Consider the following 16,995-nt stretch of genomic DNA (forward strand, 5'->3'; position numbering starts at 1 on the left):
GCTAATACAGTAAAGAATATATCAGAATTACATTACTTCTGTTTACTTGGAACATGGTTTCAGACACTGTTTGCAAGACATGAGATCTGTGGTAATTTCACCCCTAAGACCCTTCTATTGATTAGAGTGTGAGATGTAATCCTTTTAAAAAGCTTTCTATTGATCAGCAGTCGACTCACTCTTAGCTAGATTCCTGCCTTTAAATAAATTATCAAGTTATTTTAATATGAGGATCATGCAGCAAAATGCATAACAGAAACAATTTCTTTATTATTATTATTTTATGTGGATTTTTGGCTGGTTTAAAAACTGGGAAACACTTTACAATGAAGTCCCTTACAATAACGTTAGTTAATGTATTATCTAACATGAACTATCAACGCAATGAGTTAATGGTAACACTTTACAAAAAGGTCTAATTTGTTACCATTAGTTTATGCATTAAAGGGGGTCCTTGATTACGACTTCACTTTTTTTTGACTTTAGTTAGTGTGTAATGTTGCTGTTTGAGCATAAACAACATCTGCAAAGTTACAGCGCTCAAAGTTCAATGCAAAGGGAGATATTTTCCTTTAGAGAAATCGCCTTTTAAGGACTACAACAAACGGCTGGTAGGGACTACAACAAGCTTCTTCCCGGGTTGGTGACATTACAAACCCCAAAATTTACATAAACCCCACCCCCGGGAACACACAACAAAGGGGGCGAGGCCATGTTTGGCTGCTTTAGAGAAGAGGAAGAGTTGTTGTAGTAGAGTGTTGTTGAAATGCCGTCATTTTACGCCGGACTAGGGTTGCCACCCGTCCCGTGAAATACGGAATCGTCCCGTATTTACAGGCAAAATGACCTGTATTTTACATAGGTCCACGTTATGCAGCATCCCATGCAAATCATTGTGTGAAGACGTGTCCTATTCTGCCCCTGATTGGGTAATACTCGCTGCCATCGTTGGTTTGATTGGTTTGTTTCAGGTTCACGTGCCGTGAATCACGGCCAATCAGAGTCAGAGGAGGGCGAGACGTCGCCTCGCCGGTTCTTTTGTCAGAGAATCCATTTGAAACGATGGCAGAGGCAGGTCCAGATTTTTTTTTATCACCTCAATTTTTTTAATTGATAATGTTTCATATGCTGCCTATTAAGAAATAATGTTAATAATGTACATTAATCATGTTATGGTATGATTTGTTTATTAAGGTTAAGTTGTACAGTCAGACACATAAGCATTACTTTAATAAGAGTTAAGAGAGATATATTTAATACATATTTAATCAAAACCTATGTGAATAAAATAAAGTAATACAAAATAAAATAAAGTACCTATGTGAATAAAATAAACAACTATTTGTTATGCTAAACCAATTTAAATAATTGCATAATTCAATACTATAGAATTAACAATAGACTAAATAAAAATGGAATAAATAAATACATAAATATATTTACTTACCAATAATAAAAATGTTGTTAAGTGTTTTACTTAAATAAGAAATGTTTGTAGATATTATGTCATTTAGGTGTGGTTTCACTGTTTGGATGGTGTTACTGCAAACAATGGCAAATATTTTAGCCAAAATCTTTGTTCACATCACTCTATAAAATTACTCGAGTTAATTAGCAATTTCTTATCCTACTCCCCTCTGGGTTACAGCAGCTGAGTTAACGCAGGTGTTGGCCTATGTTTATTATTGTCATAGCTGTGTATTCAATATGACCACTTAAGTTGTGATAGTGAGAGACTGATTGCATCTGTTCACACTGATTTCAATAGCAGATATCTTATTATAATGTCCATTGGTATCAATCTTAATATTTTTATGAAAACATGTTTTAAGTTATGATATACCACCACTGGCACGCCATCGGGACCGTGGTCATCGTGGCCCCGAGGGGTGTGGCCCCCGCTGCGGCAGGCGTCCCTTATTTTTCTGTATTGAAGGTGGCAACCCTACGCCGGACTGCTTCACAAACGAGGGTCAATTCAACGCTGGATTTGCACAAAAGATTAACATGACGGCAGAATGCTAGTCGATGAGTTCAATCAACTGAACAGCATAAATTCATCCACTAACCATTCAGAAATGAAAAATTCACCAAACAAAAAATTCTGTTGCATTCTTAAAGTTGTAACTTCTTCCTGAATCTCTCCATCAGTGTCCGACTCCGGTTTGAACAATGTAATGAACACTGTTACTGACAATAGTCATTTTGGCTGTGTGAGATTCTCCAGTTTTGTTGTTGTTGAGCAACCGAAGCATGAGCTGTTAAAGCTCCGCCCTCTTCTGGAAAGGGGGCCGGGAGCAGCAGCTTATTTGAATTTAAAGGGACACACACAAAAATGGCGTGTTTTTGCTCAAACCCAAATAGGGGCAAATGTGACAAGCTATAATAAATGATCTGTGGGGTATTTTGAGCGGAAACTTCACAGACACATTCTGGGGACACCAGAGACTTATATTACATCTTGTGAAAAGGGGCATTATAGGTCCCCTTTAACAAACAACGAGCGATATATTTGTTACAGCATTTATTAATTGTTACTGGTAGTTAATAAAAATGTTCTTGTTCATGTTAGTCCATGTTAACAAATGTTAACAGATGCAAATGATGAGATTAACTATCATTAACTAAGATTAATAAATGCTGTAGAAGTATTGTTCATTGTTTGTTCATGTTATCTAATGTAGTTAAATAATGTTAACAAATGAAACCTTATTTTAAAGTGTTACAGAGTTTATTTTAGTTAAAGGTGCCCTCGAATGAAAAATTGAATTTACCTCGGCATAGTTAAATAACAAGAGTTCAGTACATGGAAATGACATACAGTGAGTCTCAAACTCTATTGTTTCCTCCTTCTTATATAAATCTCATTTGTTTAAAAGACCTCCGAAGAACAGGCGAATCTCAACATAACACCGACTGTTACGTAACAGTCGGGATCATTAATATGTACGCCCCCAATATTTGCATATGCCAGCCCATGTTCCCAACATTATGAAAGGCATTAGACAAGGGCAGCCATGAACGTCTGGATGTACACAGCCGATTCATCAGATTAGGTAAGCAAGCAAGAACAACAGCGAAAAATGGCAGATGGAGCAATAATAACTGACATGATCCATGGTATCATGATATTTTAGTAATATTTGTAAACTGTCTTTCTAAATGTTTCGTTAGCATGTTGCTAATGTAGGCTACTGTTGGTTAAAGTTACCATCGTTTCTTACTGTATTCACAGAGACAAGAGCCGTCGCTATTTTTATTTTTAAACACTGGCAGTCTGTATAATTCATAAACACAACTTCATTCTTTATAAATCTCTCCAACAGTGTAGCATTAGCCATTAGCCACGGAGCACAGCCTCAAATTCATTCAGAATCAATGTAAACAATATAACAGTATACAATACTCACATAATCCGACGCATGCATGCCGCATGCATGACGAACACTTTGTAAAGATCCATTTGAGGGTTATATTAGCTGTGTAAACTTTGTTTATGCACTGTTTAAGGCAAGCACGAGCTCCGTGGGCAGGGGAGCGCCAGATTTAAAGGGGCCGCAGAGCATAAATCGGCTCATATTTAATGATGCCCCAAAATAGGCAGTTAAAAAAATTAATAAAAAAAAATCTATGGGGTATCTTGAGCTGAAACTTCACAGACACATTCAGGGGACACCTTAGACTTATATTACATCTTGTAAAAAAAAACGTTCGATGGCACCTTTAATAAAACACCATTGTTCATTGTTTTTATCATTAGTTCATAGTGCATTCGCTGACTAATGTTAACTTACACAAGTTTAACAAAAATGCATTAGCAAATGAATCAAAATTAACATCATGACCAATAAATGCTGTAGATGTATTGTTCATTTTAAATAATGTAGATAACTAATGTTAATAAATGGAACCTTATTGTAAAGTGTTACCAAAAACTGAATTATGTGTAACATGTTTGATCCTGAATATCAAAGAAACATTTACTAGTAGACTTACTGGCCCCTGCGCCGCTGGCCATTGCGGGAAGCTTTGGAGGAGTCTTTGGACTTTGGAGTGGGCACCTCTGCATTCTCAGCTGGGCCTTGCTCCTTAGTGGGCACAGGAAGTGGCAACGGCTCCTGGATGACCATGAGATCATCCTTACTGTGCTGGCCCATGTGCAGCTTGGCAAAGTCAAAACCCTTCACGCTGGGTGCCTGCAGCTAAAGAACATCACCCCAGAGAGGGGAAAATGTTAATTTGGAGAATCAAAGTTAATACAGAGGGATGTTTGTAAAGAAAAGGGAAGTGAGGGATGACAATTAAACGACTAAATGTTTATTTAAAATGAAGACGCGCTGCTCGCAAACACAAGACAGAATCAGGTCAGGCTTTTTCGGTCTAGGGGTCTCTTAAGAGACTAAAGCGTACACAAGGCACACAGATAGAATGTGAATTTCCATAATCCACAGATTGTCACAGTGTCATAGGAATAAATTGAGCAAGAGGAGAGTAATTGACTCTCAAAGAGACAATGAGAAGCATGAGCATTCAGAATGTATGCACTTGATTAGAGGTCAGCAGACTGACCGCGGGCCAGACCAGCTAGACGGGCTGTAATGGCCTGTCTGTCTGCAGCGCTGCGAAAGATTAAATGAACCGAACAAACCAAACAGCAGAGAAAGCAAATCCACACTGGCTCTTTCAAAGACCAGCAGCCACCAGAAAACCAGTGAAGTCTTAAAGGTCCCGTTTTCCGTGGTTTTTTGAAGCTTTGATTGTGTTTATAGTGTGCAATATAACATGTGTTCATGTTTCGCGTGTAAAAAAACACAGTATTTTTCACATAATTTACTTATCTGTATACCGCTGTTTCCACTGTCATAAAAACGGGCTGATGACTTCCTTGTTCTATGAAGTCCCTCCTTCAGAAATACGTAACGAGTTCTGATTGTGCCAGCGGTTCCTGTGTTGTGATTCGACAGCAGCTTAGCGAACCTTGCCCGGAAAGTGACGCCTCTTACCATAATGTGGAGATGCACGCGCTCAGTGTTATTGTAAACATGTCTTTAATTTTACCCTATCAATTTGAGCCGGAATCAGACCCGGTGATTGGACTGCGGGATGAAAATAACAGCGTTTCGACGACATGGCGACAAACACACTCTACAAACGCAACTCTTGTGTATTCCTGTGGGCGGAGGTTAGTCAAAAAACTGTTTTAGTGACGTCATTAAAGAAGGAAGTAGAGGGATGTAGTCCAAACTGGCCGTTCGATGTAGGCGACTTCTGTTAAATAAAATATCTCGCTTGGCATTGAACTTTGAGCTTTAAAATTTTACAGATTTTATTTATACTCTAACAACAACATTACACACTAAAGTTTGAAACATGGGATCACGAAGAACGGGACCTTTAAAGAATGAGATATTCAAATGAAAGATTTATTTTTTAAAGAAATAGATCACCCAAAATGAAAAATGATGTCATTGTTTATCCACTTTTAAAGGGATATTTCACCCAAAAATGAAAATTCTGTCATCATTTACTCACCCTCAAGTTGTTCCAACTCTGTATGATATTTCTTCAAATTATCTTCTTTTGCATTCAACAGAAGAAATAAACTCATAAAGGTTTGGAACAACCTGAGGGTGAGTAAGTGATGATAGAATTTTTGGGTGAACTAACCCTTCAAGTTGTTTCAAACCTGTACGACTTTCCAAGTCTTCTGAAAGCAGATGATGACTGTGTGACAAATAGACTGAAAAGTTGTCATTCATTAATTTTTTTTTTTTACATAGGTCTTCTTGGAGCATTCATGACAGAAGTAGTGATGTCCGATTCGGATCCGAGTTGGATCTTTCCAATGAATCAGTTGATTCAGTTCACAAAACCGGTCTGTGCGATTTATTCGCTGACTCGCTGATCTACTCTCAATAGTAAACAGAAAAGAGTAATTTCTGTCTGTTCATCACACAAAGTATGACTTCAGAAAACTTTTATGATATAATTGCATCCATTTACTTTTATTGTATTAAAAAAGGAAAACATCATGGACCATCGTGAAAAATATCTTCTTTTGTGTTCAAAGAAAAAAATGGAAATAATACTGACACTGACGGTGAGTAAACGATGACAGGATTTTCATTTTTAGGTGAACTGTTTCTTTAATGATAATGAATCACTGTTGTTTGTTTTATGACTTTCCAGATCAAACAAACTGCAAAGGGTCACGGCGGGTCAAATTAAAATCTCTGTTTCATATATTGCCAGAAAAAACAGAGATTTATGAAAAATGCATAAGCTGAGCTTTGTGTCGTGCAGTGAGCATTGCTGCACAATAGAGACGGACTGAAATATGCTCATCTTCTGGGAGTACGTCTATTTCTCTGTTTCCCATCACATTCCCTTTCAAATGCAAATGAGGCTGTTTAGACAAATTCTGTTTGTGATAAAGAAAGCTCTTATCTCGTTTTTGTTTGGCTGTGCTGCTGCTGTAACCGAATCTAGGCCACAATACAGTCGAAGCTGCACAGGCTTAGACAAAATGGCCGGAAACAGACATTATTATTGACACATTCAAATACATACATCTGTTGTTGAGACTGCACATTTGTTTTCTCCAATTGCTGGTTATCAGTGCCATAAAGGGAGATTATCAGGAAAAACTAGGACTAACTGCTGCATTCTAGGAAATACATCTCTACATCACAACACTCCTTTCGGATACTGTACAGTTCAGATACCTCCGGCCTCCTCATTCTATACGGCAATGGTTTCTTTACAGCTTTCTTGGGTTCTTCTTTGGCCATTTCTTCCTCCTCCTCCTCCTCTTCCTCCTCTTCCTCAATACTCTCTTTTTTCTTTAAGCTTCTGGCAGGTTTCTGATTTGGATGAGGGTGATAATAAGAAGTTGTTTCTCTTCCAATCAAGTCAGATTCCAACAGATAACCGACATGTTGGACTGTTCCATCTACTACATTCTCACAAACACTATTTTTGATGGTTATGGATGGGAATCATAAGGAATCTAACGATTCTTCGCACTTGAGGAGGCAGCAAACAATTGATAATTAACTAGACTACCATTCAAAAATTTAGGGTCAGTAAGATTTTTTTTTTCTTTTTAAAGAAATTAACACTTTTATTCAGGTAGAATGCATTAAATTTATCAGTAAAGACCTTTATAGTGTTATAAAACATTTATATGTCAATTAAATGCTGTTCTTTTGAAAATTCTGTTCAAAGAAAAAAAAAGTATCAGATCAAAAAAAAAAAGTTTCAACAGTTTCCACAAAAATACAACCGTTTTCAACATAAAAAGAAATGTTTCTTTAGCGGCAAATCAAATTTCTGAAGGGTCATGTGACACTGAAGACTAGAGAAATGGCTGCTAAAAATTCAGTTTTGCCATTAAAGGAATAAATTACATTTTAAAATATATTCAAATAGAAAAAAGTTATTTTAAATCATAATAATATTTCACAACATTATTATTTTTATGGCATTTTTATCAAATAATTGCAGCCTTGGTGAGCATAAGAGGCTATTTAAAACGGTAATGTTTTCTATAGCATCTACCTCATTTGTAACACATAACATGGTAAAGAATCTTGGTTTATTTCCAATTGGATAATGACTTACGACTCAGTAAGAGAATCAGATGCTAATTCAGAACCTCTCCAACTGATTCAGTGAGTGAGTGAACTGCTTAAGTTCAGAGTTGTTCTTCTGCTTCATTCATGTGAATTGATTCATTTAAAAGAACCAGTTCAAGAGTCATTTGTTTGAGTCACCACACTCAAGTCAACAGGGTCCACAGAGAACTACAAAATGGTCCAAACATAGATGACATTGACACAGTTGCACTGGTGCCTCAGACTGCTGAGGGGCAAAGAGGAAGAGGAATCTTGTACTTCTTGTGCGAGGACTAACTGGAGGACAATTCTACAGTCTACAGCAGGGATGGGCAATGCCGGTCCTGGAGTGCCGCTGTCCTGCAGAGTTCTGCTCCAACCCTAAAAAATAACTCACCTGCCTTTAGCCTTAGTAATCCTGAAGACATCGATTAGCTTGTTCAGGTGTATTTGAGTAGGGTTGGAGCTAAACTCTGCAGGACAGCAGGTTGCCTATCCCTGGTCTACAGTATACTATGACGACTCATCTACCAGCCTCTACCTTCTCCTCTCTCCTTTCTTCCTCTTCCTCCTCGTCATCTTCTTCCTCCTCCTCCTCCTCTTCACCTTCCTTCTTCTTCTTCTTCTTCTTCTTCTTCTTCCTCCTCCTCTTCTTCCTCATCACTACTATCTAAAAGCTCTTTGCTCTTGACAGGAGTCATTGACCTCTGGATTACTGGTATTGATTTCTGTAATGAGGAGGAGGACTGCACAAGCATGGGAGAGTGTTAAGATATGAATGAATGCGTGTTAGATAAACGAGGGCTAGAGAAGCTCTAAATGGGCTCCAATGTATTTGCACGAGCACAAATAGCAAAACAATGTGGATTTTTAAAAAATTAGTTTAAATGTGAAAAATTTATTAGAACATGTAGAAACATGTATTAGAACCTAGATTAAACCTATAAAATGCTGTAAAAGTATTCATACTCATTATTTCATGATGCCTAATATCGAATTGAATCTCATTGTAAAGTGTCACTAAAATATAACATACTGCACATAAAAATAAATAAATAAATAAATAAATATAAAAACTGCTAACTTAAAAGTATGCTTCACTAAAAATGAAAATTCTGTCATCATTTACAAAAAAAAAAAAAAAAAAAAAACGATATTTTTCAAAATATCCTTTGTTCCACAGTCATATAGTAAGCATAAACTTAATGGTAAGCAAGTGATGACAGAATTTTAAATTTTTGGGGAAACTGTCCCTTTGTGTCAAAGTACATTTTGTCAAATCCAGGAAATATCAATTTAAGTAAGAGCATGAAGAATAAAGTGTAAAGCAGGCTATTTAACAATGTAAACTGATTAAACCAGAGAAACTCATTGAAGGATTAAGCAGGGTCATTGGTGAGAATGTAAATGAGAGTGAGGATAGTTCTTGAGGGTAGTGAGTGTGTTAGTAAGGGCACACATGGAGTGTGTAATGACTATGTGCTCCTCAGATTAGTGTAGTTAAATCAAGGAGTTCAGACTAAGAGAATCAGCAGGCATTGCTCTGGATAAGAACATCACTGCTGAGCATTAACCCAACAGCCAGCTGAGCGTTAGACTTCATTACTGCTGTGACTCTTTAAGTGTGTGTGTGCTTGTGCATGTCAAGTCTGGTTATAGTAGCAAGATTTAGAATGACTAGTGATATCTGAATTCATATGATAGTAAGGACAGGGCACTCGAAAACAGCATGGGATGTGACGCAATGGCCAAAGACAACTAAAGTAATAATATGTGTGATCATAGCGGTGGTGCTCTAAAGATGACTCAATAGGATGAAATCAACTTAAAATAACTATAAACAGTGGGTACGGAAAGTATTCAGACCCCCTTAAATTTTTCACTCTTTGTTGTATTGCAGCCTTTTGCTAAAATCATTTAAGTTCATTTTTTTTCCTTATTAATGTACACACAGCACCCAATATTGACAGAAAAACACAGAATTGTTGACATTTTTGCAGATTTATTAAAACGAAAAACTGAAATATCACATGGTCCTAAGTATTCAGACCCTTTGCTGTGACACTCATATATTTAACACAGGTGCTGTCCATTTCATCTGATCATCCTTGAGATGGTTCTACACCTTCATTTGAGTCCAGCTGTGTTTGATTATACTGATTGGACTTGATTAGGAAAGCCACACACCTGTCTATATAAGACCTTACAGCTTACAGTGCATGTCAGAGCAAATGAGAATCATGAGGTCAAAGGAACTGCCTGAAGAGCTCAGAGACAGAATTGTGGCAAGGCACAGATCTGGCCAAGGTTTCAAAAAAATTTCTGCTGCACTTAAGGTTCCTAAGAGCACAGTGGCCTCCATAATCCTTAAATGGAAGACATTTGGGATGACCAGAACCCTTCCTAGAGCTGGCCGTCCGGCCAAACTGAGCTATCGGGGGAGAAGAGCCTTGGTGAGAGAGGTAAAGAAGAACCCAAAGATCACTGTGGCTGAGCTCCAGAGATGCAGTCAGGAGATGGGAGAAAGTTGTAGAAAGTCAACCATCACTGCAGCCCTCCACCAGTCGGGGCTTTGTGGCAGAGTGGCCCGACGGAAGCCTCTCCTCAGTGCAAGACACATGAAAGCCCGCATGCAGTTTGCCAAGATGGTGAGAAATATGATTCTCTGGTCTAATGAGACCAAGATAGAGCTTTTTGGCCTTAATTCTAAGCGGTATGTGTGGAGAAAACCAGGCACTGCTCATCACCTGTCCAATACAGTCCCAACAGTGAAGCATGGTGGTGGCAGCAGCATCATGCTGTGGGGGTGTTTTTCAGCTGCAGGGACAGGACGACTGGTTGCAATCGAGGGAAAGATGAATGCGGCCAAGTACAGGGATATCCTGGACGAAAACCTTCTCCAGAGTGCTCAGGACCTCAGACTGGGCCGAAGGTTTACCTTCCAACAAGACAATGACTCTAAGCACACAGCTAAAATAATGAAGGAGTGGCTTCACAACATCTCTGTGACTGTTCTTGAATGGCCCAGCCAGAGCCCTGACTTAAACCCAATTGAGCATCTCTGGAGAGACCTGAAAATGGCTGTCCACCAACGTTTACCATCCAACCTGACAGAACTGAGAGGATCTGCAAGGAGGAATGGCAGAGGATCCCCAAATCCAGGTGTGAAAAACTTGTTGCATCTTTCCCAAAAAGACTCATGGCTGTATTAGATCAAAAGGGTGCTTCTACTAAATACTGAGCAAAGGGTCTGAATACTTAGGACCATGTGATATTTCAGTTTTTCTTTTTTAATAAATCTGCAAAAATGTCAACAATTCTGTGTTTTTCTGTCAATATGGTGTGCTGTGTGTACATTAATGAGGAAAAAAATGAACTTAAATTATTTTAGCAAATGGCTGCAATATAACAAAGAGTGACAAATTTAAGGGGGTCTGAATATTTTCCGTACCCACTGTATATATATATATTTATTTATACAAAAAAAATCTTTTCAAAACACATTTCAAGACAGTTTGGTGGACCCTACATACACAGGGATTCCTTAAGACTGACTAATCATTCAGACAACACACTCATTAGTCAATTTTGAAAATATGTTTAGCTCATGCCTAGTCACAACCCATACAAAAACCTGGAAAAATTAGATAGAGATAAACATTATAAAGAATAGATAAACATTTATTTCACTACAAAAATGACGCAGCGACTTCTGGGAACTCTTGACTTATGACTCAATGAATGACTGAATCGGATCATTGAAATTAACTGTCTAAACGAACTCATTTGCTAAATGAATCAGCCTTCTCAATGCCAAGAATAACTGTGAGCATAAATAGGTAGAGTAGCGGACAGCCAACTAAAAAACACTTCTTCATGTATCCAATTCTGATCTTTCAAAGTTGGCTTGTATCCGGCTACAGTCATTTAAATCAGAGACGAGATAAGCAGCTCAGACTCACAGGAGCCACCTACTTATTAGCAATGTCACTGACACATCAGCAGAGATGGCGGACAGAAAATGAAACAAAACAAAATGACAACATGACCTATGGTTGAACCTTGGAGCAGAAAGTTAGTTCAAAACATTTCTGCAGAAGCAGTGCTTCAGCATCCCAGAATACATTTCATTACATTTAAATCATTACACAGCGTTTCCTGACTCTCTCTCTCTCACCTTCTGTCTTTGCTGGATGGTGCTCATGGTGTCTGGCTGGAATTCCAGTTTGTCAGTACGGCAGAGTTTCCAGTAAAGGATAGTTATTATAATGACGACCACCACAACAGGGACCACCACCCCTACGATTATCCACGTGTTGGTCTTCTCTGTGTCTGAGGGAGGAGAGGCCTGTTTCTCCACAGCTGAACATACACAAGGGTAAACGAGAATGTCAGTGACTAAGGACAGTACGTATTGTTCAAAAGTCTGGAGTTGGTAAGTTTTTTTTTAATGCTTTTTATATTCAACTAGGCTGCATTTATTTGATCAAAATACAATAAAACAGAACTCATGTGAAATATTACCATCTAAACTAAAAGTTTTCTATCTTGAATACATTTTAAAATGTTATTTATTAATGTGATAGCAAAGCTGAATTTTCAGCATCATTACTCCATTCTTCAGTGTCACATGATCCTTCAGAAATCATTCTAATATGCTGATATGGTGCTTAAGAAACATTGCTTATTATCATCAATGTTGAAAATGGTTGTACTGCTTCATATTTTTGTGGTAACCATGATACTTTTTTTTTCTTTGTTTTTTGATGAATAGAAAGGTTAAAAGAACAGCATTCATTTGAAATTGAAACCTTGTGTAACACTGTAAATGCCTTTACTGACACTTTTGATCAATTTAATGTGTCCTTCCCGATTAAAAGTATTAACTTCTTTAAAATAAAAAATAAATGTCTGTCTTCTTACGAAAAACTATTACAGTAACAAATGTACAGACTACATTCACAGCATTGCCACACAGCATCACACAATCTCCTTCATCAGAATTAGCGTAAACTGTCGTCTACAGTACTTTTTCTTTTTCAGGTCAGCTTCTATCATGGTGGAGCAACTGTCTGCAGAGAAACTTGTTAGTTAAACTGCTATCTGAATAGTATAGCTGAAAAATAATAACAGTTTAAAGGCACAGACACTTAAAGGAAACTTGATTCTCCCTTAAGTAGGGATGCACCAATACTGCAATTATGGCCGATATATATAACCCGATAAACATTTTTAGGTGGCTGATAACCAATAAATGGCTGATACTAAAATTTTACACTCTTCTATCTAAATAAATTAAAAATAATACAATAAAAACTAAAACCAATCATTTTACATGCTTCAAGTGAATTTGGGCATTATAACATTATAAAAAGTACAGTATAATAATGGATGGATATTTTGAGATTTGGTAAAGATTATATTTAACAGGTGTTCCTAAATTATTTGTGTATTTAAATGGTTAGTTCAACCAAAAATGAAAATTGTATCATTATTTTCTCACCCTCATGTCATTCCAAACCCGTTCATTCGTTCATGAGAGATTTCTGTCAGTCTACACAACTACCGCTTTGACACTTCAAAAAGTGTTTGTAAAAGTAAACCATATAAATCCAGAGGTTTAGTCCAAATTTTCAATCACTTTATATGATGAACAGATCGAATATAGGCTTTTATTCACATATAAACCTTGATCAGCGAACATAAACAGAAGCTCAACAGTACTTGCTTGATGCGAACAAACCTTATAGGTTTTTGCAGAAGCTCAAACGTGCTGCGTAACACACAAGAATGTACCTCATTGGTTCTCACACGTCAAGCGAACATGCTTGAGTTTCCATTTCCCACAACTGATGTGTGCATTGATAAATGTTTATGTGAATAAAAGCCAAAATTGAATCTGTTCATCATATAAAGCGATCAAGTCTCTTCAGAAATATTGTACATAACTGCTCAATTCATATGGAATAGTTTTATGATCACTTTATGAAACTTTTTGAAGTGGTAGTTTTCACTTTTTCATAGTGGTAGTTGCGTAGACTGTCAATAGAGGGACAAAAATCTCTCAAATTTCATCAAAAATATCTAAATTTGTGTTCTGAAGATGAACGAAAGTCTTATGGGTCTGAAACAACATGAGAGTGAGTAAATGATGAATTTTCATTTTTGGGTGAACTAACCCTTTAAATGAATGTTAGATAATGGCAAAGATCATCTAAATGTAAAAGCAATTAAATAACAAAAATCTCAAACATCAGTTTGAGAGATGTTTGAGAGAGAAATCAGCCATATATTAAATGGATATATACAATTTCATACATTTTATGGTGTTGGATCCATTAAACAGCAAACATCAATAATTTAAGTTGGTCCTGCTTTTGAATTCACTGTAATTGGAGACCTATTAAGATTTATGCTAAAATTCAAAAGTCTAAGATGTTATACAACAGGAAGCTACTAAATTTAGTCTAATGAATCTAGTGTTTATGCTGTGGGTGATGCTGTTGTAAGCCTGCCACATATGTTACATAAAAAGGCAGAGCTCTCTTGAGATGTCACGCTATCTGAACTCTCGTCTTTGACGTTTAGAGCATTAGAAATAAAGAACGCTACCACAAAAACCACTGCCTGCTATGTTACCATCAATCAAAATAATTTAAATGACCACTTCATCATTGTTTTTTACCATTATTGTCTTATGGTTTATTGCAATGCTATGTTATTTAGTTTCTCTCCCACTGATTTTTTCTACTGAAAGAATTAAAAGTCAGAATGCTCACGCTGTGCTAATATTCCCTGGACGCGGTATCCCATGATGATCGCTGCATGCTGTACGTCAAGACTGTTGAGCATGTTTGCTGTGGTTGCGGCGGGAAGTCTCTGTCCGTTAGCTCCTTCCACAAAGTAGATAATTTCTAGAGGGTTGTCAGGGCCCACAAGACGAGTGGTCTGTACAATCTGAACAAAGTTTAAAAATTAATTTCATTCACTGTCATGCCTTACCAAAAATATTCACACAGATGCAAAAATTTTGTCCTTCAGCATCTGAAACAATTCAATCCAAACATCTGACTAGCTTTAAAAACAACAACAATGTATTGCAAAACATTCTCAAGACTCTTTGTGAAGGAGTTTATAGAGAACATTGTGTTCATTTTACATTTTGATAGAATTTGAAAGAAAAAGAATCATTTAGTCTTATTTTGTGAATGAAATCATTTAAAGATATAGTTAAAATTAAAATGATCCCATTATTTACTCACCCTCAAGCCATCCTAGGTGTATATCTTCTTTCAGACAAACACAATCAGAGATATATTTAAAAAAAAATATCCTGGCTTTCCAAAGATTTATAATGGTAGTGAATGGGGGGCAAGATTTTGAAGCCCAAAAAAAATGCATCCATCATAAAAATAATCCATACAGCTCCAGGGGGTTAATAAAGGCCTTCTGAAGCGAAGTGACGGGTTTATATGAAATGCCATAGAGGTAACATAATTGTTCAGACACTTTGCATCACAGAAATACATTATATTTTAAAGAATATAATAGAATACCATTATTTTAAATTGTAATAATATTTCACAGTATTGCTGTTTATGATGAGCTGAGACATTATTACAGAGGGTTTTTTTCACAGCCTACCTGACTGAAAGGCCTTATTAATATGCAAGTCATTTCAGGTCATTATTATGTGATTCTTTTGTCTTCTCAGGTGTAAATGACCCATTATTCATGATGATTCACGCCTCCACGCATACTGTGTTTCTTGACAAAAAGTGTCTTACAAAAACTAAATCAATATATTGTTTTATATGAAGGAGTAGGCAGCATAATTTTTTACATAATTCTGAAGCAAAAACTCTAGTCTACAACCTCCAATACCCAGAAGTCTTGTGAACACAGATTTAATATATATTTTTTGGCTTTATTTCAGTGACTTAAGTTTTTTGTTTTTTCAATAACCACGCATAAACATTATTCCTTCAAAAATACAAACATGTACATACATGTTCCTCACATATTATGGTAGCCTAGTTTGTGCTGAATACAGTGTAATGACACTTTTGTCATTTATATGTTTATGAACAACTGAAAAAAGCACAAATGTCAGGGCATGTCAAAACTTCTCCAAGCCCCAAATCAGCCTCAGACTCCAGAGGGTTAAATATATCTCAGATTGTGTTTGTCTGAGAGGAGATGGCTTGAGGGTGAGTAAATCATGGGATAAAATACTTTTTTGGGTGAACTATCCCTTTAAGTTGAAGTACTTAAATGACTAAAACTGAAATAAAAAATAAAGCTTAATAGACAGAAAAAAAGTAATAAAAATGACAACAGCACATAACAAAATGACAAACTTCAGCTATAATTAAAATGAAAACTGAAAAAATTAAAGCTAATCCAAAATATTAACCAATTCTATAAATAATACTAAAATACCACTAGCATAGACCAACTTTATATTACTTTTATGGTGCCATTTTGAAGCTTAACAACCCCAATTTGCATTCACTTAAATTTAATTAAAATAATGCTTGGGCTTTTCATCAGAACTTTACCTTTTATGTTCCACAGAAGAAAGTAAGTCATACAGCTTTGAACCGACAAAAGGGTGAGTAAATGATGACAGAATTGATCTTTTTGGGTCAATTTTTCCTTTAACTCAGAACATTAACAATATAAACAAATGCTAATTGTTCCTCACACACAAAAATAGGAATCAGAACTCTTAATATGCTACAATTAACTTCTTAAAATTTAAATGTCTTTTAGACAAAAACCCAAAAAGGCTTTCAGTGAGACTGAGGGTCTAAAAGATGAGACTAATATGTTTCTAGTCTCCAAGGTTATTGGGGTGGAAAAAGAGAGTGGCAATGCGTGTGCTTCACCTGAGCTCGACCTACATTAAGAGCCCTGAGTAGTGAACTCTCACTGGCCAAGGACGTTAAAAGCTCATTTTGAAAGTGTTGCTCCCTCAGGGTGCATTATCAGAAACAGCACAGAGGATGACCACACAATGTCATAATAACATCCAAGCTTTCATCAACTTACATTCACTTTAAGAGTGCTTGCAAGATATTCCATAATTCGTCACCTCTCTAAAATTAGAAATTACATCACTGAGCATCATTAACACAGCTCCATTCCTTCTCAGCTAATTAGCGGTCATTAATGGACTATGACTATTATCAACACAAGTCATTTGGAAACTATAAGGTCAGCTAGTCTGCAATCGGGTCTCTATGAAACAAAAAAAAAAATCTTCTCTATGTAGGCAGAAAGCAATTAATGCTTTAAGAATCGCTCTAGCTGTCTGCAAGCTGTGTTCAATAATTTATCTGAGACTGCAGCTGGAGTAAGACGCGCCGACAGCCGA

The 16,995-nt window shown here is 36.7% G+C and overlaps 1 protein-coding gene across 2 annotated transcripts in view; it reads right to left on the minus strand.

The window, feature by feature from the left end:
- Window positions 1-16,995, minus strand: part of si:ch211-1e14.1 (UPF0606 protein KIAA1549) — a 77,332-nt gene that overhangs the window by 14,584 nt on the left and 45,753 nt on the right. For both annotated transcript variants that reach the window (XM_048168701.1, XM_048168702.1), the window contains exons 10-12: window positions 14,396-14,573; window positions 11,794-11,978; window positions 3,997-4,202 (exon numbers count right to left, since the gene is read on the minus strand). In XM_048168701.1, the coding sequence (XP_048024658.1) occupies window positions 3,997-4,202; window positions 11,794-11,978; window positions 14,396-14,573 (569 nt within the window). The remainder of the gene's footprint in view (window positions 1-3,996; window positions 4,203-11,793; window positions 11,979-14,395; window positions 14,574-16,995) is intronic.

Source organism: Megalobrama amblycephala, linkage group LG19 (genome assembly GCF_018812025.1).
Source record: "Megalobrama amblycephala isolate DHTTF-2021 linkage group LG19, ASM1881202v1, whole genome shotgun sequence".
Lineage (NCBI taxonomy): Eukaryota > Metazoa > Chordata > Actinopteri > Cypriniformes > Xenocyprididae > Megalobrama > Megalobrama amblycephala.